Source organism: Schistocerca cancellata, chromosome 3 (assembly GCF_023864275.1).
Source record: "Schistocerca cancellata isolate TAMUIC-IGC-003103 chromosome 3, iqSchCanc2.1, whole genome shotgun sequence".
NCBI lineage: Eukaryota > Metazoa > Arthropoda > Insecta > Orthoptera > Acrididae > Schistocerca > Schistocerca cancellata.
The window spans coordinates 778,226,645-778,254,452 of NC_064628.1; the positions used below are offsets into that span (position 1 = coordinate 778,226,645).

Genomic DNA, 27,808 nt, shown 5'->3' on the forward strand with positions numbered 1-27,808 from the left:
TCGAAAACGGGACCATTGTCTACGACGCTGTATCACACCCACTACAAGGTGAGTCAGCAAGGGAAGTGAATCGGACACATCAATTATTATGGCAGGAGAGGTCGCTAGTGCATGACGTATGAGGAACAGTACCTCCCTCTAAGGAGGAAACCGCGCTTACTGTAGCCGTGGCTGCATGGTACAGCGCGTTTTAGACCACAGTCTCTGTAACGAAGTATGACTGAATAAATGGTTTCTAGCATGGTAACCATGCATTGCTGGACATAAGTTCATTAGACCTTTTTTGTCCCGTATTCTCTCATCGATCAATACCTGGAGTGTGTAGACGGCGGAAAAAATCACCCTGTGTATCACATGGCTTGAATTGTGCTACTGTGGTTTGAGGAGGATGACAGTGAAGTCATGCTGATGTCTTGACCCCAAAATTCGCCTGATCTGAATCCACTAGAACATGTCAGAGACGCTATCGAACGCCAACTACGCGCCCACAAACCGCCGGCACGTAATTTACGGGAATTGCGTATCCTGTGCGTAGACTTCTGGTGCCACATACGCCTGGAAGACTACCAAGGACTTGTCGTACCCACGCCACTCAGAATCCCTAGTATATTGCGTTCTATAGGTCGAACTCCTATTAAGCAGGTGGTCATTAATATTTTGGCTCATTAGTGCGTACCACATCTGCTGTCCCGTTTATTGTATTTGCTGAGTTATTGTTACACCTTTCATTCCTCGTATTTTAGAATATTTCACTATTTAATAAACTTGGTTTTTGGATGCTGTTGCTAGGAGCATATCAACGGATTGATTTTTAATCGATATTGCATGGTCAGAAAGTAGAATGTTAAACGCTGAGGCGAATGCGTGTGCAGGAAACTGCGGTGATAGGATGGCTAGAAGTCAGAACAACGCTGTTAAAATTAATGACATGACCGATCAGGGCGATTTAGATAAAGCGAACAACGCGAGTGACCAAAGGAATGAAATCTGGAAGAGAAGTGCAAAGGTAGCTCTTCCAAAGTGGAAGTTTATACTGGGAATATTAACGTGTGCAATCGTTATTAGGAATCATTTTAAGCTTATTGATACGAATGGAGATTAGATGACAGGTTTATTAGTGAAATGGCAATTTAATATGTTGTGGTTGTAAAATAGTATCCCTAATTATCTGCGGATGGCAGCAACCAGCCTCAGGGATGATCAGTTTAGGTTTCTGAGACACAGAGGAACATGCTAATCTCCCGCGTCCGGCCATCCTGATTTAGGTTTTCCGTGATTTCCCTAAATCGCTCCAGGCAAATGCCGGGATGGTTCCTTTCAAAGGGCACGGCCGACTTCCTTTCCCGTCCTTCCCTAATCCGATGAGACCGATGACCTCGCTGTCTGGTCTCCTTCCCCAAACAACCCAACCCAACATGCTAATCACACAAACCCTTCGAATTACCTTAGGAAATAATTTGCAGACGTATAAAAAGCTTTTGACACTGATTACTGGAATACTCTCTTTAAAATACCGAAGTTACCTAAAGTACAAAAACGAATATCTGTTTGTTCCAATGCGCTTCTATACCTTCCATCCGACGGCGATGAAACTTTAGTGAGTTTCTATGCGCACGCCTCCATAGGGATAGGGGTAGAAAGGGGGTGACACAGAAGCTTAGCTCATCAACGTCTGGAGCTGCTACTGTGAAATGCCGCACATACGTGTTTCGTTATTTGCACGATTATTCGCATAAAAGCGCTGTGGCAGTAATCTACCAGAACCATCGCTAGTAGTTGGGGTGGTGATGGGAACAGGTGATATGTAAAAAATTCGATAACGGTAAGTATTAATATAAAATCCATGGTTTTACGGGTTGTGAGACTTATTTGTGACACTCACGATGACGTTTCGCCCCTAGAGATTGGGGCAATTGGGGCAAAAGTGAGGGGGGGGGGGGGGTGTGCAATGCCTTGACAGATCAGCATATATCTCTACAACGAAGAATTTCTATCAAAATCGGTACATGTATCCCTTGCTGACAAGAAAAATCTGCTGTGACAGTAAGACACCCCTGGCGCAGATATGGTTGAGGGTTTTGAATGAAAAGCCGTGACACAATTGTGCAATGAAATCAGGCTCGCTGTCAAAAAACTGAAGTCAAAAGTCATCGAAGCGATAATTCGGAAAGGCAAGTTAATGCAGAAGCTGTGGTGATTTCGCGAATCCCTGTCATTCTCACCGGAACGCTGTTGGGTTTCTGACTGAGTTTTGCGTTCGCCTTGCGTTGTCAAGCACAGTCAACACGACAATAGGTCGGACGCTTCAAGAGTTTAATTAAATGTGTAAAATTCATGCTTTTCACATCTCAATTGCGTATTGCATGCTTACGAGTGGGACAGCCAAAAATTGATTTGTTCTTGCTGAAGAAGGAAAGACAAAAAATATCTTCCAAAACTCTTTTCCAATTTTAATTCAATATACCAAAAAGATTGTCTTTCACGTATTTTGCAATGCAAATGTGGCTGCTTTCTATATGCGCAAGTACTTAAAAATAAAAAGAGGCATTGCAAAACATTCCAGGCACAGCTAGTCTAAAGTATAAAAATAATGAAACTTCCTGGCAGATTAAAACTGTGTGCCGGACCTAGACTCGAACTCGGGACCTTTGCCTTTCGCGGGCAAGTGCTCTACCGACTGAGCTACCCAAGCACGACTCACGTCCCGTCCTCACAGCTTTAATTCCGCCAGTACCTCGTCTCCTACCTTCCAAACTTTACAGAAGCTCTCCTGCGAACCTTGCAGAACTAGCACTCCTGAAAGAAAGGATATTGCGGAGACATGGCTTAGCCACAGCCTGGGGGTTGTTTCTAGAACAAAAATAATATTTGTTGGTTCGTCTTCTGTGAATTCCTATACAATTTATCTGATTTCCACGAACATATGGTGAGTTTTGGGCACGCCCGCGCAGGTTTATAAAGGTGTTAGAACCACCTGTCTCCCATAGGCATAAGAGCTGTGGTGAAAAGTAGGTGACATAGCAGCATTACTCAGCATGTTTTGTATGTACCTAACTCATTATTAGTATAGCTATTTGTATATTACTACTGTGGGTTACTATACTCCTACCATCCCAGGGGGTGGATGTGGGGGTGAGAAACCATGACAGGTAATAGTATTCCACAACGACCGACATTTACAAGAGTTTTCAGAATCGCATGGTTGATTGGTGACAGTCTCAATACATTTGCACCCCTTGGGGTACTGGTGCGTACGGTGGGGGAGGGGGGAGGTGCAAAACTTTGATATATTAACACATGTCTGCCACGACTGAAGTAATTTCTTCTGCAATTGGTACACATATGATACAAAAAAAATATTGTGGCAATGAAACACACCTAGCATCCCTGTTGCTAAGGGTGAGTATGAAAATGGATGACATAAAACCATATCAGAGGCTCCTTGAGCAATTAGCATTAGTATTTTTACCATCTTCAGCAACTGTAGTTGTATACACTGAAATAATCAGCAACCAGTTGCTGTTTTGTATATATGTACCTACTTAGAAATGAAAACAAACATTGTAACGCGTACCACGCACACAGATTGAGAGATTGAACAGCCCTGTCACCTTCAGCGTTTTTTTATTATTATTCAAATCGATGTCTTTTTGGAAACAAAGGAAGTTCAAAGGAGATTGTTTGTTGTTGCAGTTCGTCAGGCGTTTCCCCGGTAACAGAGTGAACAGGCGATTCTGACATTAAGTGTCTCGAGTTACAACTCGTCTAGTGACACTGGTTCTCGTTGACTTTAGACAGTTTTGTGCGATTTAATGTGACGGTTAAAGAAAGGGACACTGATTAATGTCACGGTATTCTATCAGTGGTAGCGCCGACGGTGGGATGCAGTTACAGGATTGAAGACTTTTGCGGAGCGGCTGATTGCATTCAGTTTGGAAGCAGCTTTTCCTGAACGGTGAGTTTTTCATCCGGGTAGTTACCCACCATTGAAAATTAATTGCTACTACTTCTGAAATATTAGCTCTTTCGAACGAAGTCTAATATATAACAATGGACTTTAGTTAGTTTGTTTATTCGTCTTCGATGCGTTCCTATACCATTCACCCAATGGCTATTAAACTTTTTTGTTGTATGCGCCCCCGTATAATTTCCAAGATCCGTTGCAAGCGATATAAGTCGAGCACGCGATTATCATGGCGCGCGATTTCGATTTTGTTTACATCGTTGTTGACAACACAGTATGTTCTAATTTAAGGAACATCCCGAGGAATTTCAACCAAATTTTTTACATGTATGACTCATTTTTTGCATAAAAATTGTGGGGTAACATACCACAGTCACCCCTATCTGTGGGGCTGGGAAGACGCGACATGTAAAAATAGTCGATAACGACTATCAAATCCACTGTTTTAGGTGTCATTAGACTTATTGGTGACTATTGGTGGGTCCCCGCGGAGGTTCGAGTCCTCCCTCGGGCATAGGTGTGTGTGTTTGTCCTTAGGATAATTTAGGTTAAGTAGTGTGTAAGCTTAGGGACTGATGACCTTAGCAGTTAAGTCCCATAAGATTTCACACACATTTTTGACTATTGGTGTGTCTTTCATCCCGAGAGCTGTGGACACAAGGGGAGTAGGTAGGGGGAGGGGCTTCAAGACAGTGACGTATCAGCACATCTATGTAACGCCTGAATGAATTTGTACCAAATCTGACACAAATATTGCTATCTGGAAAAATATACTATAAGCCACCCATAGCACCCCTAAGTCTGAGGGTTTGGGATGAAAAGGGGTGACATAAAAGCTTAATTAAGGAAAACCTGGAGCTGTTGCAACCAAATTTCGTATATACATGACTGATTAGTAATATAAAAATAGTGAGAGAGGTAAATACCTCTACTAGCGCTAGAGGTGGGGGTTACGATGAGGAGGGAGATGTCTAGAAACATCGGGAAACGACCTGCTGGTATTTCTTTTCTGTAACTAGTTGACTTGGAATACCTTACAATTATGAAGCGCAGTCTGCTGCTTCGTTGGTCAATGCGTCAACCACATTGTGAAATTGAGCACTGCCGCGAGCTAATAATTTTGGCAGCGTGTTTCAGGGCCAAAGATAATGGCATATAGTTCGATAATACAGATAAATTTAACGGACTAGTTAGACCCGCATCGTGTAAAACAGCGAAGAATTGGACAGTTGTCAACGACATTTCTTTTCCTGGAAACGACAATAAGTTAGTGGTAGCACTATCAAGTTTCCTCAGAATTCAGATGAAACTGCAGAACGAAATTCGCTAGAGGTGCGGGTGAAACGTGTATACAAATATGTGTGAAAGATGTTAAAAGTATGCGAAACATATACAGGGTGAACCAGAACTCCGCGGACAAACTTTCATGGGTTGTTCAGAGATTCCTTTTGAGTGTTTTGGTATAAGGGAGCTACGGTCTCCGACGCTTCGTTACTGGGTTCTTGCCCACATTCATCATTGTGTCTATAATAGGGCTGCTGATAAAATATCGATATACCAATATATCGTTTTTTTCCTAGTTACATCAATGTAAGTCGGATACATTTCTTCCATGGTACATCGATATCTCGCTCCCAAAATGAAAACATCGACTGCCGACATTTTTACTTTACATTATAATTTTTTCACAATTTTCGGTAAATATTTGATGTTGTTCTTGTGAAATTGTAGTAGAACATAATTTTACTTTGACTGTGTAAAGGAGTCTTACTAGTTTTTGAGCTTTCATCAAGTCCAATCTTTCTTTTTGACTGTGGGAAACAAGTACATGTGGCACAAAAAAAGTCCGATTGCACAGGGTGAGAGCGAATAATAAGATTTTCGATGTGAAGAAATAGCACACCAGTTGTGTTAAAATTAAGTTTTAAAGCAATTAGTGTGCTATTTCTTCACATCGGCATTCTTCAAAAACGATTGCTGAAAATGATGAACAATAATATGACTGACGAGATTGGTGTTATGGTGGGCGGAGACGTGTAAGGGCAAATGCTGACGAAATCGGCGCTTGGCGCTACCAACAGAAACTGCAACGTGTAACTTCATGGCGTAATTTTGACAGTACGACTGCTAGGTCGCCTGAGTTGGTAGAAATGAAAAAAAAAGACAGGGAAGTCGAAGTGTTCCGGACAAATCCGATATGTGACAAAACCAAACGACGGACCGGTCGGACACCTTTTATTGTGCCACGTACAAGCAATTACTACTGTTGGCAAAGCAGTTATCGCCAAGAGTTAACGTGCGGGGCTTTCCTTTAAATTTTTGCTCTTAAGGGGGATGGGCAGGCTGCTAGCTTGTTGAGGTACTGAATATCTAATAATTAATCCCGTACTTAAATATACAGTTCTAAAATCGGCAGTATATGTACAATGGGCAGCCGATATTTTTATAGGCAGGTAGATCGATGTTTGTTCCGTCGATATATCGATACTTTTTTCCGATGTAACGAGAGTCGACAATGATATTTTTAAATACACTCCTGGAAATGGAAAAAAGAACACATTGACACCGGTGTGTCAGACCCACCATACTTGCTCCGGACACTGCGAGAGGGCTGTACAAGCAATGATCACACGCACGGCACAGCGGACACACCAGGAACCGCGGTGTTGGCCGTCGAATGGCGCTAGCTGCGCAGCATTTGTGCACCGCCGCCGTCAGTGTCAGCCAGTTTGCCGTGGCATACGGAGCTCCATCGCAGTCTTTAACACTGGTAGCATGCCGCGACAGCGTGGACGTGATCCATATGTGCAGTTGACGGACTTTGAGCGAGGGCGTATAGTGGGCATGCGGGAGGCCGGGTGGACGTACCGCCGAATTGCTCAACACGTGGGGCGTGAGGTCTCCACAGTACATCGATGTTGTCGCCAGTGGTCGGCGGAAGGTGCACGTGCCCGTCGACCTGGGACCGGACCGCAGCGACGCACGGATGCACGCCAAGACCGTAGGATCCTACGCAGTGCCGTAGGGGACCGCACCGCCACTTCCCAGCAAATTAGGGACACTGTTGCTGCTGGGGTATCGGCGAAGACCATTCGCAACCGTCTCCATGAAGCTGGGCTACGGTCCCGCACACCGTTAGGCCGTCTTCCGCTCACGCCCCAACATCGTGCAGCCCGCCTCCAGTGGTGTCGCGACAGGCGTGAATGGAGGAACGAATGGAGACGTGTCGTCTTCAGCGATGAGAGTCGCTTCTGCCTTGGTGCCAATGATGGTCGTATGCGTGTTTGGCGCCGTGCAGGTGAGCGCCACAATCAGGACTGCATACGACCGAGGCACACAGGGCCAACACCCGGCGTCATGGTGTGGGGAGCGATCTCCTACACTGGCCGTACACCACTGGTGATCGTCGAGGGGACACTGAATAGTGCACGGTACATCCAAACCGTCATCGAACCCATCGTTCTACCATTCCTAGACCGGCAAGGGAACTTGCTGTTCCAACAGGACAATGCACGTCCGCATGTATCCCGTGCCACCCAACGTGCTCTAGAAGGTGTAAGTCAACTACCCTGGCCAGCAAGATCTCCGGATCTGTCCCCCATTGAGCATGTTTGGGACTGGATGAAGCGTCGTCTCACGCGGTCTGCACGTCCAGCACGAATGCTGGTCCAACTGAGGCGCCAGGTGGAAATGGCATGGCAAGCCGTTCCACAGGACTACATCCAGCATCTCTACGATCGTCTCCATGGGAGAATAGCAGCCTGCATTGCTGCGAAAGGTGGATATACACTGTACTAGTGCCGACATTGTGCATGCTCTGTTGCCTGTGTCTATGTGCCTGTGGTTCTGTCAGTGTGATCATGTGATGTATCTGACCCCAGGAATGTGTCAATAAAGTTTCCCCTACCTGGGTCAATGAATTCACGGTGTTCTTATTTCAATTTCCAGGAGTGTATCAATATATCAGGTTCCCGATATTTTTAGAAATATCAACAGTCCTAGTCCGTATTGCACTGAAAATGTGTGCGCAGCCGTGCAAATGTCGACGGTATGTGCTGTGTGTCTTGTCTGGAGACAAACTTGTTTCATTCAGTCACTTTAGCTGCTGCCGACAAGAGGACGAGGAGGTTAGTCTCTAACGTCCCGTCGACAACGGGATCATTAGAGAAGGAGCACAAGTTCGGTTTATGGAAGGAGGAGAAGCAATCGGCCAAATCACGGAAATCCGAAATCAGGAATGTCCGGATACGGGTTTGAACCGACGTCCTCCTGAATGCGAGTCCAGTGTGCTAACCACTGCGATACCCTGCTCGGTGCCAACAGGACAACGGCCACTTTACTCTTCGTCCCCCAGTTATCATTCAGTATCGCTCGGTTCTGTCTCGGGTTTGTTTTTCGGGCAGTATTAGTTACATGTTAACAGTGGTACACAGCAGTGTGGATAGGTTTACGATGAAGAGTTGGCCCAAATGCATCTCATGCGGGTTCACTGAACGTACTGGATTTATTTATCGTGTGGCATACATCGCTATTCTTATACACTTTATATACAATTTAATTTCAAATTGACATCCGGACACTGAATATAATCAACAGCCTCCTCTGTTGCAGCTAGGAAGTCGATGAATGTTCCCTTCAAAGCTCGAACTGGGCATTCTTCTCGTATGTGCTGCATCGTTTGTTTTTCAGCACCGCAGTCGCAATATGCAGTTAGTATCTTTCCTGATTTATAGAGTGAGTCAGCACTTCTTCCGTGACCAGTGCTTATGCGGCTTACAGATGTCCACACTGCGTGACATACTGAAGTCGGGTGGTTTCTCACTAATCAGGCAAGTTTTGGCATTTTGGTGGGCAGTGTTCTCGCCATTGCTGTTTCCAGGGATTGTGGATGTCGAAGTTGGAGGTCGTCATCTCTTTAGCAGTGAGTAGTGGTGGTGTTCTCGGTTTGTCTTCTGCGCTCCAGTTCAATATGTATGGGCAACTGAAGGTTATTAATTGCCTTGTTGTATTCTCTGAGGAGAATATTCTCTCGCCGTATCTCTGGTGATGGTGGTATATAGCTCAGGATTGGCAGCCACACGGTAGGGGCAGATCTTACTGAGCTGCTGACGATGCGAGTGGTGTCGTTTAATACCAAATAAATTCCGTTTATGTATGGGATATTAATCCATTGTATTGTATTGTATTGTATATTAACTGGGGGCCCAGAAACAACGGAGAGGCTCCGTTCCCGCCGCATCCGCAGTGGTCCACAACCCCACGACGACTACCGCAGTCCACTGCGCCCCTCCACCGCCCCACACTCTTTCTGGATTATTGTGCGGTTCGGCCCCCGATGGATCCCCCCCTTCCCCCCCCCCCCCCGCCCGCCGCCCTCCAGGGAATATCTCATACCAGACGAGTGTGACCCCTATGTTTGGGTGGTAGAGTAATCGTGGTGTACGCGTACGTGGAGAACTTGTTTGTGCAGCAATCGCCGACACAGTGTAGCTGAGGCGGAATAAGGGGAACCAGCCCGCATTCGCCGAGGCAGATGGAAAACCGCCTAAAAACCATCCACAGAGTGGCCGGCTCACCTGACCTCGACACATGTCCGCTGGACGGATTAGTGCCGGGGACCAGGCGCTCCTTCCCGCCCGGAAAGTCGTGCGTTAGACCGCACGGGCTATTAAGCCATACTGAAAGCCCCAAGTAGTGCCGCACAATTTATCGATGATGTTGTCTCTTGTCCTCATTTTGCCTGCAGTCTTTATCAGGCGCTCCTTGTAAGAGAGCGTCCTGTCCAGTGTAACTCCTAGTTACACTGGGGTAGTTGTTATGGCTAAAGCATTTCCCTTCAAAGATAACAATTGAGCTTTCTTCTAGCAGAGTGGTTGCAAAGGTTGCATGATATTTCGGTCTTTTTCGCTTTTGGCTGCAGCCTCCATTTGCGAAAGTAGCCATTCAGTGACTTTAGATAAGAGCACAGGATGTCTTCAGTGGCCACAAATGATCCGTGTTGTGCAGCTGTGGCCCAATCGTCCTTTGTTCCCCAATGCAGTGGAAGAGCGGCACATCGACGCTTTGGTGAGCTGTTCCGCCAGCGACGGCAAGCACAGTATCATATTACTTCAGCATCTGAGGGTTGTTACACTGCTCTGTGCTTTGTGTTGAACGTTTTCGTGACTGCATATTACAAGCTTTTCCACTACTATGAAGCCGGCCGTAGTGGCCGAGCGGTTCTTGCCACTACAGTCTGGAACCGCGCGACCGCTACGGTCGCAGGTTCGAATCCTGCCTCGGGCATGGATGTGTGTGATGTCCTTAAGTTAGTTAGGTTTAAGTAGTTCTAAGTTCTAGGGGATTGATGACCTCAGATGTTAAGTCCCATAGTGCTCAGAGCCATTTTGAACTACTATGAAGATATCTTTACAAAATGGTTCAAATGGCTCTGAGCACTATGGGACTTAACATGTGAGGTCATCAGTCCCCTAGGACCTAGAACTACTGAAACCTAACTAACTTAAGGACATCACACACATCCATGCCCGAGGCAGGATTCGAACCTGCGACCGTACCGGTCGCACGGTTCCAGACTGTAGCGCCTAGAAGCGCTCGGCCACTACGGCCGGCGAAATTTTACAGAACATCTGCATCTACATCTACATCTGCATCCATACTCCGCAAGCCACCTGACGGTGTGTGGCGGAGGGTACCTTGACTACCTCTATCGGTTCTCCCTTCTATTCCAGTCTCGTATTGTCCTGGAGAACTTGAAATCTGTGGACTTCACCTGAAAGATCCATCTAAAATATTCAATCCCCAGTGTGAGTTCAGAAATTCCGTGTATTTCAAGAATTTTGACGACGTATTCAGAAGGCTCAGTCAGCACCAAGTCTCCAGGATTGCTACAGCCGCACATGTCAGATGACGACCTCAGCAGCACGAGCCGTACTTGCAGGCAGCGAGGCAGAGTGGGAAGACTGAGTGCAATGTACACAAACAGAAACACACACCTCTGAGACACTCAGGTGAAAAAAGCGTCGCTCAGTGTTTCAGAATAATATTTTAATTTGATTATGAATTTTAACAAGATGGATCATGCTCGTACAGTCCACGGGTGTACTGCCGGTCCATAGTGTCCAACGGGCACAATATTTCGGCGATCACACATGTCGCCATCGTCAGGTGTGCTGCGGTTCCGCCTGCCCTTAGGAGCTCAGTTCGTCAGCGCACCTGACGATGGCGACATGTATGATCGCCGAAATATTGTGCCCGTTGGACACTATGAACCGGCAGTACACCCGTGGGCTGTACGAGCACGAAATACGCCGGGAGAAACTGAAGAATCACAAGATGGATCATATTTGAATATTAGGTGCGTTTACCCAAATAGCCTACCAGTTTTAAATTAATTTTAGTACATGTAATGGACAATACAGTATTAGTTGCCTATCCACTTCCCCTCCCACCTTCTTTCCTCCTTCTCTCCCCCCCCCCCTCCCCTCCTCCACCGAGCTAGGTGGCGTAGTGGTTAGCAGACTTGACTCGCATTCGGGAGGACGACGGTTCAAACCTGCGTCCGGCCATCCTGATTTAGGTTTTCCGTGATTTTCCTAAATCGCTCCAGGCAAATGCTGGGATGGCTCCTCTGAAAGGGCACAGCCGACTTCCTTCTCCATCCTTCTCTAATTGGAGCTTGTGCTCCGTCTCTAATGACCTCGATGACGACGGGACGTTAAACACTAATCTCCTCCTCCTCCCTCCCTCCCTCCCTTCCTACCCATTTACCCGTCAGACGTCCGGATAGACGAGCGCGTTAATGCGCCACTCCGGGGCGCTGGGAGGCGAGCTTGAACCGCATTGCGGATTGACCTCGAGGGCTGGTAAGCCGGCCAGCCTGAATGTGCTTTTTAGGCGGTTCCTCATGTCTCAGTAGGTGAATGCCGCGCTGAAAACCACGTACAGCCTCAGATAAGACGCTACGCAAACATCTGGATCACGGATTCACGCTTGCACATCGTATTAACTCCATCTGCAGATATGTAGGGTATACAGAGTGGAGGGGGAGGGCTGACTAAGAGACTGATAACTTTAGATGTTTAGTCTCTTCAAACCCTTAATCAGTAGCATCAGTCCTACCCATCGTCCATGAGCCACTGCAGGATTAGCAAAAAATACCCGATAGCACTAACGTTGCCCCAAGTCTACTTTAGTTCTGTTCATTTTACGGGTAATTTACAGATAATAATTGTTCTTCTGTAATTTTTTTTTTTTACTTTTCACAACTCGTGACGAATCAGGTACATTCTTAAGAATTTTCAATATTTTCAATCTACACTCCTGGAAATTGAAATAAGAACACCGTGAATTCATTGTCCCAGGAAGGGGAAACTTTATTGACACATTCCTGGGGTCAGATACATCACATGATCACACTGACAGAACCACAGGCACATAGACACAGGCAACAGAGCATGCACAATGTCGGCACTAGTACAGTGTATATCCACCTTTCGCAGCAATGCAGGCTGCTATTCTCCCATGGAGACGATCGTAGAGATGCTGGATGTAGTCCTGTGGAACGGCTTGCCATGCCATTTCCACCTGGCGCCTCAGTTGGACCAGCGTTCGTGCTGGACGTGCAGACCGCGTGAGACGACGCTTCATCCAGTCCCAAACATGCTCAATGGGGGACAGATCCGGAGATCTTGCTGGCCAGGGTAGTTGACTTACACCTTCTAGAGCACGTTGGGTGGCACGGGATACATGCGGACGTGCATTGTCCTGTTGGAACAGCAAGTTCCCTTGCCGGTCTAGGAATGGTAGATCGATGGGTTCGATGACGGTTTGGATGTACCGTGCACTATTCAGTGTCCCCTCGACGATCACCAGTGGTGTACGGCCAGTGTAGGAGATCGCTCCCCACACCATGATGCCGGGTGTTGGCCCTGTGTGCCTCGGTCGTATGCAGTCCTGATTGTGGCGCTCACCTGCACGGCGCCAAACACGCATACGACCATCATTGGCACCAAGGCAGAAGCGACTCTCATCGCTGAAGACGACACGTCTCCATTCGTCCCTCCATTCACGCCTGTCGCGACACCACTGGAGGCGGGCTGCACGATGTTGGGGCGTGAGCGGAAGACGGCCTAACGGTGTGCGGGACCGTAGCCCAGCTTCATGGAGACGGTTGCGAATGGTCCTCGCCGATACCCCAGGAGCAACAGTGTCCCTAATTTGCTGGGAAGTGGCGGTGCGTAGGATCCTACGGTCTTGGCGTGCATCTGTGCGTCGCTGCGGTCCGGTCCCAGGTCGACGGGCACGTGCACTTTCCGCCGACCACTGGCGACAACATCGATGTACTGTGGAGACCTCACGCCCCACGTGTTGAGCAATTCGGCGGTACGTCCACCCGGCCTCCCGCATGCCCACTATACGCCCTCGCTCAAAGTCCGTCAACTGCACATACGGTTCACGTCCACGCTGTCGCGGCATGCTACCAGTGTTAAAGACTGCGATGGAGCTCCGTATGCCACGGCAAACTGGCTGACACTGACGGCGGCGGTGCACAAATGCTGCGCAGCTAGCACCATTCGACGGCCAACACCGCGGTTCCTGGTGTGTCCGCTGTGCCGTGCGTGTGATCATTGCTTGTACAGCCCTCTCGCAGTGTCCGGAGCAAGTATGGTGGGTCTGACACACCGGTGTCAATGTGTTCTTTTTTCCATTTCCAGGAGTGTATGTTATCTACTTAAACAGATGCTTCCTAATGTTATACTTTTATTTTATTTACACACGTGGTAACTACTTTCGAGTAGTTACCACGTGTGTTAAACTGGAACTGAGGCTGTTACAATAAATATTTTTAAAAATGCAGATTGATGATAGAAAGAAAATCTTGTTATTATGGTCCTTCCGTTAGATATCTGACGAATGCAATCCACTACGAACTACATACTTTTTGTTCCTTTCCACAAACGATTCAACGGGTGACTTACCCCAGAAGATCGAACATACCACGTCTAGTGTGGGCACAATTTGCACGTCTGCGTTTTCAGTGGCTATCAGAGACCAAGCTCACGAGCTGGAAACTTCCGTCGTTCGGCAGAAGAACGTGTTACAGTGATTTGACATTGTAACGTAACAGCATGAAACCTTCGTAAGACGACGCGTCATAGTTATCAAAAAAAATATTTTACTACTGCTCTTTGAAATTAATTAACTCTGTTCAAAAATGGTTCAAATGGCTCTGAGCACTACGGGATTTAACATCTGAGGTCATCAGTCCCCTAGAACTTAAAACTAGCTAAACCTAAGTAACCTAAGGACATCACATACATCCATGCCCGAGGCAGGATTCGAACCTGCGACCGTAGCGGTCGCGCGGTTCCAGACTGAAGCGCCTAGAGTCGCTCGGCCACATCGGCCGGCCAATTAACTCTGTTAACGAATTTGAGACCACGCTCAGAGAGGTGTCAATAGAAAGGTTTCCGTCAGATTTGTCTACAGATATACTCTCTTGTATTATTCTCATTTTTGTTTAATTGGTGGGAAGCCGTCACTAATTACTATACTTCGAAATTAATTAACTCTGTTAATGATACTCAACAAGGTGTCAATATGTAAATCTCTGTGAGAGTTATACATATATTCACTTATATCTTTCATATGTTTTTTAGCTGGCAGGAGGTCGTTACTAATTACCATTTTTGATTAATCACTTTTGAGAAGCTACATAATTAACAAAATGTTGCACACAGCATCATGCGCTAGTATTAATGCCGAAGTATAAGAAGAAACATGAATTATAGCTTTCATGTAAATTAAGCTCAATGTTAGACTATGGTAAATGTGTATAACTCGTACTACCGTCGATTGTGGGAGAACTAGAAGTGATGCGTCGATTGGTCGGAGAGGAATTTTTGCCATAAGAAAGACACACTACATGTTGCAGCAGCATAAATTAATATGTATTTTAATTGTTCACAGATCTGTACTTCATGCAAATGCAATGAGTGTCGATAACACATAGAATATTAATATAGTGTTCAGTCTCAAATTGATGAGAAATTACGCGTGTATGTCATGGTGCAGTTACTTTTTAAATATGTGTTGTTCAAAAGAAATGAACTTTTCGGGACTGGTGATTAACGTCAGTGATTGCTGGAGACCGATGCTGAAGGGTGGAGAGAGAAGCGTATATTCCGCGTAAGCGAAGGGTGGTGGACTACTATACGAGACGCTCTTGTACGAGGTACAGTGTGGGAGACGGTTTAGCCGCTTTGGTAAAATGTGAGAAGTGCTAGATTCAGGATTTGAACTTTCGGAACGACCTCGTGTTTCGCGTATGATAAGTATCCCGCGATAGTTTTGGAGAAACTCTGCGTTGGGGACGACGCAGGGTACGACGTTAGACTCCATACTCTAAAGATTGTGGGACTTGGCGTAATTACCCGGTTCTTCTTCCTTCTATGAGATTTGGTAGAATTTAGCTTTAGTTAGATAGTGGCGAATTATAGTCGTTTACTCCGACTTATCCTACTATTCATCACACCCTGCACGTATATCTCAGGGTAATACGCGGTTAGTTGAATTTTAATTCTCAAGTGTGTCGGCTACACTAATTTGGAATCAGCCGTACATCGTTTTTGGGAATATTTGCAGGTGTCTACGATGAACAGTATTTTAAGGGAAAGAGGATAACGGTGCACCGAAACCCCTTTGGCACAGTTGAATCGTAAACATTAAATAGTTGTGCGTGATTCACGTTCTACTACCGAGGTAATATCGTCGGCATTAACAAACATTATTTCAAAAATGGTGCAAGTGGCTCTGAGCACTATGGGACTCGACTTCTAACGTCATCAGTCCCCTAGAACTTAGAACTACTTAAACCTAACTAACCTAAGGACATCACACACACCCATGCCCGAGGCAGGATTCGAACCTCCGACCGCAGCGGTCGCGCGGTTCCAGACTCAAGCGCCTAGAACCGCTCGGCCACACCGGCCGGCGAAGAAATAGGTGAAAGAGAAAAATTCAGAGCAAAAGTAAAAAAGCGTTGAGTGGCTTCCACGAAAAATAAATAAGAGGACAACGTAGGAAAATAATGAAAAACTACTGGAAAGAGTGAATGGAGAAAAGAGTGAAAGGAGGAAAGAGTGAAAGACATAAGTTATTTATGTGGTTCCCAGTAAGTGAAACAAAACAAAAAAGCTTTTATACATTTTTTTTTTTAAATTTAGTTCCCTTACCTTGAGTTTTTCTATATTGCTCCTGACTTCTGACACGAGTTTCGCTCGCATCTTGGCGCACACCATGACATGCTCACTGGACACGCTGCTGAGATCCTTATGTTCAGCGAACTGAAAATAAAGGTAATCATTTGATATTTCTCTCGCTGTCAATCAAACAACGTTATTAAATTTCAGTACTTTAACTTAAAAGAGACGTATTGTGGATGTAATGATGAGGATCATCTATCTACACATTAGCCATGTATTACAGTATTAGAACATATGATGCGTCTTGGATCTGGACATATTTGTTGTAAGGGTGGGAGTGATAACAGTGAGAAATGAAGGAGGACAATTTAGTTTTAAGCAAGTGCAAGACAGCCTTGCAATTTACCACCACTCTTGTTTAACTTGTTCACAAAGAAACAATGAAAGAATAAAAGAGCAAAGGGAATATGTACAATGCTAAGATGACAAGGTAAAACTTTTTCGGACTGCGCACTGTCGAAAATGCACATGTGCTTCGTCGGAGTCACAACTTGACACTGTCTACAATGCTCAAACGTCTTTCCAATAAGTGGATTTCATTCTGGAAATGCGATTATGGAAGGTCTGTGGACTACCCATTGTATTGTATTGTATGTTAACCGGGGACCTAGAAACGACGGAGAGTCTCCGTCCCCGCCGCAGCCGCAGTGGTCCACAACCCCACGACGACTACCAAAGTCCGCTTCACCCCTACGCCGCCCTCACACCGAACCATTCTTTCCAGGTTATTGTGCAGTTCGGTCCTCTGGTGGACCCCCCCCCCCCGCCCCCCCCCAGGGAACGTCTCACACCAGACGAGTGTAACACCTGTGTTTGCGTGGTAGATCAATGGGGTGTACGTGTATGCGGAGAACTTGTTTGCGCAGCAATCGCCGACATAGTGTAGCTGAGGTGGAATAAGGGGAACCAGCCAGCATTCGCCGAGGCAGATGGAAAACCGCCTGAAAACCATTCACAGACTGGCCGGCTCCCCGGACCTCGACAGAAGTCTGCCGGGCGGATTCGGGCCGGGGACCAGGCGTTAGACCGCTCCGCTAACTGGACGGACGCGAACTACCCATAACTGAGGCCATATCTCTTCATTGGACGATTATCAACCACATATCCCTTTATGTATCGCAGTAGGAGGAAGTCAGAGGATACCAAATCCAATGAATTGATTATGTACTGTCCAGTCACATCAATGTGAAAACCGCCTATGTACGGCGTCAACGTGCAATAACCACTGACAGACGGCAGGTGGCAGCACTAGCAGTGGAGGGCATAGAAGCAACACCGACTCAAAGGAAGGCCTCGGCGCTTGTTGGTGACGTCACGTCAGCTAGGCACGGCGAGCGCCAGGTCTGTTGCAGGCAGAAACGCCTGGGCGTGCTTATCACTACAAATCTCTTATTTTTGGACAAAATGTTTGCTATCGTTTTGGATTCTGTAGTTTTATTTAGATGAAAGATTTTCTTACTATCGCCCTATTTGCCCAAGAAATTCACAGTGCCGTAGACACTGGCGAGCAGATTGATGCCGTATTCCTGGATTTCAGGAAGGCATTTGATACGGTTCCGCACTTACGTTTAATGAAAAAAATACGAGCTTACGGAATATCGGACCAGGTTTGTGATTGGATTCAGGATTTCCTAGAAGAAAGAACACAACATGTCATTCTTAACGGTTCAAAATCTGCAGATGTAGAGGTAATTTCGGGAGTACCGCAAGGAAGCGTGATAGGACCTTTATTGTTTACAATATACATAAATGACTTAGTTGACAACATCGGTAGCTCCGTGAGGCTATTTGCAGATGACACGGTTGTCTACAAGAAAGTAGCAACATCAGAAGACTCGTACGTACTCCAGGAAGACCTGCAGAGGATTAATGCATGGTGCGACAGCTGGCAGCTTTCCCTAAACGTAGATAAATGTAATATAATGCGCATACATAGGGGCAGAAATCCATTCCAGTACGATTATGCCATAGGTGGTAAATCATTGGAAGCGGTAACGACCGTAAAATACTTAGGAGTTACTATCCGGAGCGATCTGAAGTGGAATGATCACATAAAACAAATAGTGGGAAAAGCAGGCGCCAGGTTGAGATTCATAGGAAGAATTCTAAGAAAATGTGACTCATCGACGAAAGAAGTAGCTTACAAAACGCTTGTTCGTCCGATTCTTGAGTATTGCTCATCAGTATGGGACCCTTACCAGGTTGGATTAATAGAAGAGATAGACATGATCCAGCGAAAAGCAGCGCGATTCGTCATGGGGACATTTAGTCAGCGCGAGAGCGTTACGGAGATGCTGAACAAGCTCCAGTGGCGGACACTTCAAGAAAGGCGTTACGCAATACGGAGAGGTTTATTATCGAAATTACGAGAGAGCACATTCCGGGAAGAGATGGGCAACATATTACTACCGCCCACATATATCTCGCGTAATGATCACAACGAAAAGATCCGAGAAATTAGAGCAAATACGGAGACTTACAAGCAGTCGTTCTTCCCACGCACAATTCGTGAATGGAACAGGGAAGGGGGGATCAGATAGTGGTACAATAAGTACCCTCCGCCACACACCGTAAGGTGGCTCGCGGAGTATAGATGTAGATGTAGATGTAGATGTAGAAGCTACAAATGAAGATCATAGTTCTGTATTATTGAATCCTGTCGAAACAAACGTAGATCAATATGAGAAGATGCTTTGCCCCATTGCAAGCTTCGGAAATTTTACATTCAAGTAACTATGTTTACTTGATCCATTTTGTTATCGAAACTTATCCCAACCCCTTTACAATTAACTCGTTTCTTTTATTTATTTATTTTCGTTTGACATCGTCACTGGAAATGTGAACTAATTTACGTGTGTAAATGTCCAACTGTTGCCAGTCATTAGGTTACAGTCGTTTTGAACGAAAGGAATTCTAAACAGGAAACAAAATAGCTTCATACATCGAAAATACTGCTGAGCTTAAACTTTTTTAAACATGTACATTAGAAAAGATAAATATTCCCCTCTTGCAACTGGAAGAAGAAACTTTATAAGATAAAAAATTTTATTTGATAAAACAAGTATCTCTCTTTTGCCTCTTCTTCTGTCCCCCACCCCGTCCCCCAACGTGTACAATCGCAATTCAGTGCTCCTCACCCCATAGTCAACCAAGATAGCTAAAGAAGAGCACCAATATGTTCACAGTTTCTTTTAAAAGCAACCCAGTACAAACGTAAACAAATAAGGTAAAGAAGCACGAATTCTGTTGCTGCTGGACGATGAAGTTGTTTTTGTATGTCAATCCTTAAAACAGGTGGAAATTTAAGTTCAGGAGTACACTATTTGTTAAGAAGTGTAATCAATTGCACAATTAATTGATTGCAGAAACGTCTCAGAACAATGTGTGTTGGTCAACTACAGCCAATAGTTTCACATTTTCCTGTGTCAGAGAGGGAGACACCACCATTATGAGACCTGGCGTTCGGCGTGCCTAGCTGACGTGACGTCACGAACAAGCGCCGAGGCCTTCCTTTGAGTCGGTGTTGATAGAAGGCGTGATGGGGGACGCGGAAAATAATGGAGTCGTCGTAATGCGGAAACGGAGCGATTTATCTAACGTCCAAAAGGACACAATCAATGGCTTTCTGGCCAATGGTGGAAGCATTTCCGAAACGGCTAAGTATGTAAGCTATTCGCGTGCCGCCGTGGTTGAGGTATAGCTTGCATAGGAAAATGGGGCTATGCAAAACCAGCGCCGAGGCAGCAGTGATGCACCACAGGCCGTAGATGACAGGCGTGAACGACGGCTGTCGAGATGTGTACGGGGGAACAGACGAGCAACTGTTGAGCAGCTGACCGCCCAGATCAACCGGGGGGCTAGCAACAGTGTTTATTCAACGACCGTTCAGCGAACGTTGCTGTGTGTTTGCCTTCGCAGTAGGCGGCGCCTGGTTCATGCACCCATGCTGAATCCTGTTCAGTGGCGTCGAGGGCTGGAATTTGCACGCCAGTACCACAACTGGGCGTCCACTGACAAGGGAAGGCCACGACCCTTGGAACGCGGATTTAGTGCAAACTTCGTACACTCGTGGTACTCCATGAGGACAACAAAATGTGTAAGCAGGAGCGCGTACTTCTCAAGCGTTATCGAGAAAATCGCAAGATAGTTTCGGTCGTCAAATTTGTACATGTGCGTGGCCATTTTTAGCACTTTCACCAGGGAAGACGAATGGAATATTCCTGAATTTGAAACACGAACATCTGCTAGCATGAGTTTCTTAGAAGTAGACGCCTTACGGGGTTGCGAAGCAACTCAAATCGCTTGATACTGGCAAGTCTTCACGTCCAGATTGTATACCGATTAGGTTCCTTTCAGATTACGCTGATACAATAGCTCCCTACTTAGCAATCATATACAACCGCTCGCTCACCGATCGATCTGTACCTACAGATTGGAAAATTGCGCAGGTCGCACCAGTGTTTTAGAAGGGTAGTAGGAGTAATCCATCGAACTACAGACCTACATCATTGACGTCAGTTTGCAGTAGGGTTTTGGAGCATATACTCTATTCAAACATTATGAATCACCTCGAAGGGAACGATCTATTGATACGTAATCAGCATGGTTTCAGAAAACATCGTTCTTGTGCAACGCAGCTAGCTCTTTATTCACACGAAGTAATAGCCGCTATCGACAGGGGATCTCAAGTTGATTCCGTATTTCTAGATTTCCGGAAAGCTTTTGACACCGTTCCTCACAAGCGACTTCTAATCAAGCTGCGGGACTATGGGGTATCGCCTCAGTTGTGCGACTGGATTCGTGATTTCCTGTCAAAAAGGTCGCAGTTCGTATTATTAGACGGCAAATCATCGAGTAAAACTGAAGTGATATCAGGTGTTCCCCAGGGAAGCGTCCTGGGACCTCTGCTGTTCCTGATCTAATTAAATGACCTGGGTGACAATCTGAGAAGTTCTCTTAGGTTGTTCGCAGATGATGCTGTAATTTACCGTCTAGTAAGGTTATCCGAAGACCAGTATCAGTTGCAAAGCGATTTAGAAAAGATTGCTGTATGGTGTGGCAGGTGGCAGTTGACGCTAAATAACGAAAAGTGTGTGGTGGTCCACAAGAGTTCCAAAAGAAATCCGTTGGAATTCGATTACTCGATAAATAGTACAATTCTCAAGGCTGTCAATTCAACTAAGTACCTGGGTGTTAAAATTACGAACAACTACAGTTGGAAAGACCACATAGACAATATTGTGGGGAATGCGAGCCAAAGGTTGCGTTTCATTGGCAGGACACTTAGAAGATGCAACAAGTCCACTAAAGAGACAGCTTACACTACACTCGTTCGTCCTCTGTTAGAATATTGCTGCGCGGTGTGGGATCCTTACCAGGTGGGATTGAGTGTGGCAGATATGATACGCGAGTTGGGATGGAAGTGATTAAAGCAAAGACGTTTTTCGTCGCGGCGAGATCTATTTACGAAATTTCAGTCAACAACCTTCTCTTCCGAATGCGCAAATATTTTGTTGAGCCCAACCTACATAGGTAGGAATGATCATCAAAATAAAATAAGAGAAATAAGAGCTCGAACAGAAAGGTTTAGGTGTTCGTTTTTCCCGCGCGCTGTTCAGGAGTGGAATGGTAGAGAGATTGTATGATTGTGGTTCGATGAACCCTCTGCCAAGCACTTAAATGTGAATTGCAGAGTAATCATGTAGATGTAGATGTAGATGAAGCGCCGGCAGCCGTGTGGTTAGTGTTCAAGCCCCGTAATCGCTGAATTGCTGGATCGAGTCCCGTTCGTCAGGTTTTTTTTTTTTTTCCAACACAGCCATATTCTTTACTTATTTGTATTACAGTTGATATAATGGGAAAAATAAGTGTAAGCGGATGAACTTTTATTAAATTTACAATGTTATTTGGCAGTCTACAAATTTTTTACTATCACAAATAATATAACATTCATAACTATCGACTAGTAAACGACCAAACGCATGAAGTGATACTGAAAATGTATGCTTGTCCGTGATTAGAAAATCCCTTATACCTGGAAGGAGCCCGAAACTACTTGTTACCTGCATGTTTTGACCGGCACAGACGGCTTTCGAAAGATGTACAATTAATCGTCGCTTTCTACAGGCAAGTTAAAAATTTCATCAAGCGTCTTCAGAATTGTTCATATTTAATCTAAAGAGAACGAGAAATTGCTTCTCGTGAATACGCTATTAAAATACACTCGATACTGCATGGCCAGTTATCCATCGCCGATATTTAAGGAAGTGCTGCGTTATGCATGGTTTGCTTCCAAATTATCGGCTGAAACAGAGATTTTTGAAAATGTTAACGAGGTTTGTTTTTCCATGGGAAACCTCAAAAGACCTTGCGTATGGCGAAACATAGCATTTATTCACTGCAGCTGGTGCCGTTTAACTTTATGTTTTCAATGTTTTTACGAAAAATACCATTGTGTAACTTGTACTCGAAATGTCGAAAGCGACGATTGATTGTACATATTTCGAAAGCCGCCTGTGCCGGTCAAAACTCGCAGGTAAAAAGTAGTTTCGGGCTCCTTCCATGTATATGGGATTTCTCTAATCACGGACAAGCATACATATTCAGTATCACATTATGCATTTGATCGTTTACTAGTCGATAGTTATGAATATTATATTATTTGTGATAGTAAAAATTTGTAGAATGCCAAATAACATTGTAAATTTAATAAAAGTTCATCCGCTTACAAGTATCTTCCCATTATATCAACTGTAATATAAATAGTCAAGAATATGGCTATGTTGAAAAAAAAAAACTGACGAACGGGACTCGATCCAGCAACTTAGCGATCACGGGGCTTGAACGCTAACCACACGGCTGCCGCCGCTTCATGGTAAAAATGGTCACGCACATGTACAAATTTGACGACCGAAATTATCTTGCGATTTTCTCAATAACGCTTGAGAAGTACGCGCTCCTGCTTACACATTTTGTTGTCCTCATGGAGTACCACGAGTGTACGAAGTTTGCACTAAATCCGCGTTCCAAACGTCGTGGCCTCCCCTTGTGAGTGTCGACATGCGGCCTTTCAAATGAATCACGTTTTGTGCCCCGTCGGACAAATGGCCGTTGAATATACGGCGTGAAACGACTGAAAGGAACGACACTGTATGCGTTATGGTCTGTGGAGTGTTTGCGTGGCATTCCCTGCGTGATATTGTCATTCTGGAAGACACAGTGGATGAACCCAAGTTTGCAATTATCCTTGGGGACCATGTTCACCCTTGCATGAAGTTTGTTTCTTCCTCGGCATGATGACATCTACCAACAGGACAATACAATGTGCCAAGTAGCTCGCAGTGTTCGTGCGTCGTTCGAAGAGCACCGGGGTGAATGTACCGTACCCCCTGACCACCAAACTCCCCGGATTTTAACTCAAATGAGAATCTGTGGGATCTCCTCGACCGGGCTTTTCGCGACATTGATCCACAACCGAGAAACCTAGCGCAGCTGGTCACGGCAGTGGAGTCAGCATGACTCCATATGCCTGGCGGTACCTCCCAGAAACTCATTGATACTCTCTCTGAACGTCTCGCAGCGGTCTGCACTCCAAAAAGTGGTTATTCAGGCTTTCCACAGGTGGTCATATCACTGTGACTGGACAGTGCGTGTTCCAGAATACAAGAAATCTGTCATTTTGGCCATTGTCAAAGCACCTTTGTGGGATGAAACAAATGGTTCAAATGGCTCTAAGCACTATGGGACTTAACATCCTAGGTCATCAATTCCCTAGACTTAGAACTACTTAAACCTAACTAACTTTGTTGAAGTTTCGAGAACGTACCTTCACCGAGGAGTCAAGCAGTATATTGCTCCGTCCTACGTATATCTCGCGAAGAGACCATGAGGATAAAATCAGAGAGATTAGAGCCCACACAGACGCATACCGACAGTCTTTTTTTCCACGAACAATACGAGACTGGAATGGAAGGGAGAACCGATAGAGGTACTCAAAGTACCCTCCGCCTCACACCGTCAGGTGGCTTGCGGAGTATGGATGTAGATGTAGATGTAGAACTTAAGGACGTCACACACATCCATGCCCGAAACAGGATTCGAACCTGCGACCGTAGCAGCAGCGGAGTTCCGGACTGAAGCGCCTAGAACCGCTCGACCACAGCGGCCGGCCTTTTTGGGATGACTTAATGCCTTCATGAAAGGGATTGTCTTGTTTTGCGATCTACACTTGTTTTCAGAAATTTCTTCATCCAATTGGTCTAGAAGACGTACTAGTTGCTGTTTACCGCTTCTCTCTTCGCAAAGTACTACATAAGAATAATCCAGTTTCGTATAGAGAGAGCAGCGACTTGTAAATGCAGCCAACCTCCTTCCATGCTTCGACCTACTACTGAGTACCTGTCCCCTGTGTATGCAGTTCGCGGAAACAACCGTTCGAGGCGGAGTTGTTCGTGCCGCTGTCGTTAATGATGTGTTACACCTCAGGCCATGCATACGAGTGTGTATAAGGGCAGGCACAGTATGCGACGTAAGTCAGACCGGTGCAAAACAAATAACACTCAGAATTTGTTTGCTGTGTAACTCTAGACGCCGACATGTATGATAATTCTAGCGGTAATGCACCGGGTGGTTATAATTAAAGTGCAGTTACTCGCAGAGGTCCGGTGCGGACTGTAATTATCATTTGGCAGCGTAGATATTCTAATGCGTTAATGCAGAGCTGATTTACACTGAAAAAATAGTTCAAATTCTGGACACCATGTGCAAATCTGGCGCTATGAATGCAAGAAAGACGTATAGAAGTGGTACCATAGGCATCGAACTAGAAATAGGACCTCAGCAGAAAAGGTGAAACAAGTGAGAAAGGCATAACGTTAATTCTGTTATTCTATGCCGCTTACACAATTTGTTCAATATGAACACCAGAGACCTCGAAGAGATGCTGCATCCGTAAAACGACGTGATCAACTGGTTCAAATGGCTCTGAGCACTATGGGACTTAACATCTAAGGTAATCAGTCCCTTAGAACTTAGAACTACTTAAACCTACCTAACCTAAGGATATCACACACATCCATGCCCGAGGCAGGATTCGAACCTGCGACCGTAGCGGTCGCGCGGTTCCAGACTGAAGCGCCTAGAACCGCTCGGCCACATCGGCCGGCTCGTGAGTAACTTTTGCTCGCAGCAGTTCCGGTCGAATCTGAGCAACGTGTTCCTGTATACTGGCCTTCAGATCACGTAGAGAGCGAACGTGTCCCTGGTAAAAGCGTTCTTTTAGATATCCCCAGAGCCAAAAGTCACATGGATTCAGATCAGATGATTTTGCAAGCCATGCATCTGGAAAACCTCTGGAGATAACATTTTCGTGGGAGGCTGCGTTAAGCAGAGCTTTCATTGGGCGTGCGACATGAGGTGTTGCCCCATCTTACAAGAAAACAGTTTCAACACAGTTACGCTCTTCCAAAGCAGGTATCACATGGTCTAAAAAGAGGTATCGATTATTCTCAGACGCCACGGTAGAGCTGACAGGCCTTCTGGGTGTATTCTCTTCAAAGAAGAGCGGATCGACAATAAAGGTACTTGTGAATCCGCACCATGCAGTACACACGGCGAGTGCAGTGGTTCTTCGTGTTCAATACTCGGTTTAACAGCAGCACAAATTCGGCAATTCTGTGTACTCACTGCATGCTGTAGTGAAAACCCGCCTCCATAGAGTATTGCCCGGCCACATGTAATAAACTTCAGTCTGCGCCAGAAACTAAGAGCAAATTCAGAACGTTACTAAGGATCATGAGGTTTCAGTTGTTGCCACCATCCTCCACACCTATATATCCCTCATCCGCCCTATCCTTTGTTACGCCCATCCGGCCTGGATCTCCGCCCCTCCTACCTTTTATAAATCCCTCCAAATCCTTGAACGCCATGCTCTCCGCCTCGCCTATCGCATCCGTCTCCCCTCCCCCACGCGGATCCTGTACGATCTCATCCCCTTCCCCTACCTCCTCCTTTTCCTTGAAAGGATATGGATCCTGTACACCTCCCGTAAACTCGATCCTCCTCACCCGCTAGTCTCCCCGATCCTTTCCCATCCCCGCCCGCTGCTGCGCCTGTATTCCCACGTCCCACCCGGTCTCCATCTCTCCACCCTCCTTACCCTCTCCCAACGTGGCTTCCTCCAGCTCCCTCTCCCTGATGATGCCCTCCTCCCCTCCATCTACCCCTCCTACCAACTTTTTTCCTCCCACCCTCCTCCTGTGTTTGGTCCTCTGGGCACCCTCCCTCCCTTCTCTCCCTCTTCCCTCCCTCCTCCATTTCTCCCCACTCCTCCCCCGGGCTTCCCCTCCCCTGTCCCTCTCCTCCTGCCCCCATCTCCACAGCCATTGGCATCCTTGTTCTCCCCTCTCCCCCACCTCACCCTTGTTCCCCTCTTGGCAGGTCCCCGGACTCGCACACGCTAAGTGGACATTCGCGCGCCGAAGATCACCGCCTTCAGTGTCTCGTGTGTGCCGTCGTGTTTAGTGTTCAGTGTTCACCGTCACACTCCATCGTTCACCAGTGCCATCGTCATCTTCAGTGTTTGTGCTTCGTGTCAACAGTTTGTAGTGTGGATTGTCATCGAGTGTGAACGGCTTCATGTTTTTTTATGTTCATGTGTCTACTGTTTTTTCCCGCCGTTTTTCCAAGTGATGTATCTTCTCTGTTTATATCATTGTACTATCTTCGGCTGAAGAGCGGCGTATTGTGCTGCTGCCAGCCTACCTGTTCCACAGGCTTTTAAAATCACAATAAAGAAAAAGAAATCAGTTGTTCCACCTTAGGTTGCCATTGTAAATCAGACCGAAAAACGTTCCGTACTGTCGACCACGGAATGGATAATTCCCGTAACACTGCACGAGCACCAGCACTAACTGGGGCACATGCTGCACGGCCAGATACAGCAGCAGCTACGTCGTTTATCATTTCCTCCTGGATAGGACGCATTCCTCTCCCAGGTGGCAGACCAAGTTCTCCCGTGTTTTCGATTTACGTTAACACCTTTAAATAATTTAGTGAGATCTGGCCTCTCTTCAGACCTTTCAGTCGGTGGTACTCTCTCAACGTGACACTGTAATTCCTGCCGTTCACGTAAGACAGCTTCACTAACAGCGCACGGTCTGTCTTGTCGATAGCTCTACTATCCAGTCACACCATCATAATAAGAGTGTACGGCGCAAGATTTGCACCTGGTGGCCACAATTACATCTAATTTGTTTTCAAGTTTAAATCGGTTCTGCATAAACGCATTAACATAGCTACCAAGTTTCGCAGCCATAGGATAACTACAGTCTACACTGGACCTCCTTTACTTAGAACCACCCAGATGATACATGCGAAGGCTAGTTGTAAAGTTTTAACAAACACCCCGAGAAAATAAAGTAACGTACGTAATTGTTTGTTTGTTCGCTGGTATTTGTGTGTAGCCCTCGTACACATTATCGCAGCAAGCTGCCAGAGGAACCAAATCAGAATTGCGCAACTTGTTGACAAATTGCAGTATCATACTGTAAATAGTTTTCTGCTTCTGAAGGGCAACAAA

General features: G+C 45.9%; 1 protein-coding gene across 1 annotated transcript in view; it reads right to left on the minus strand.

The window, feature by feature from the left end:
- Nucleotides 1-27,808, minus strand: part of LOC126177058 (uncharacterized) — a 266,522-nt gene that overhangs the window by 43,207 nt on the left and 195,507 nt on the right. The window contains exon 10 of the mRNA XM_049924295.1: nt 16,201-16,311. Within this exon, the coding sequence (XP_049780252.1) occupies nt 16,201-16,311 (111 nt within the window). The remainder of the gene's footprint in view (nt 1-16,200; nt 16,312-27,808) is intronic.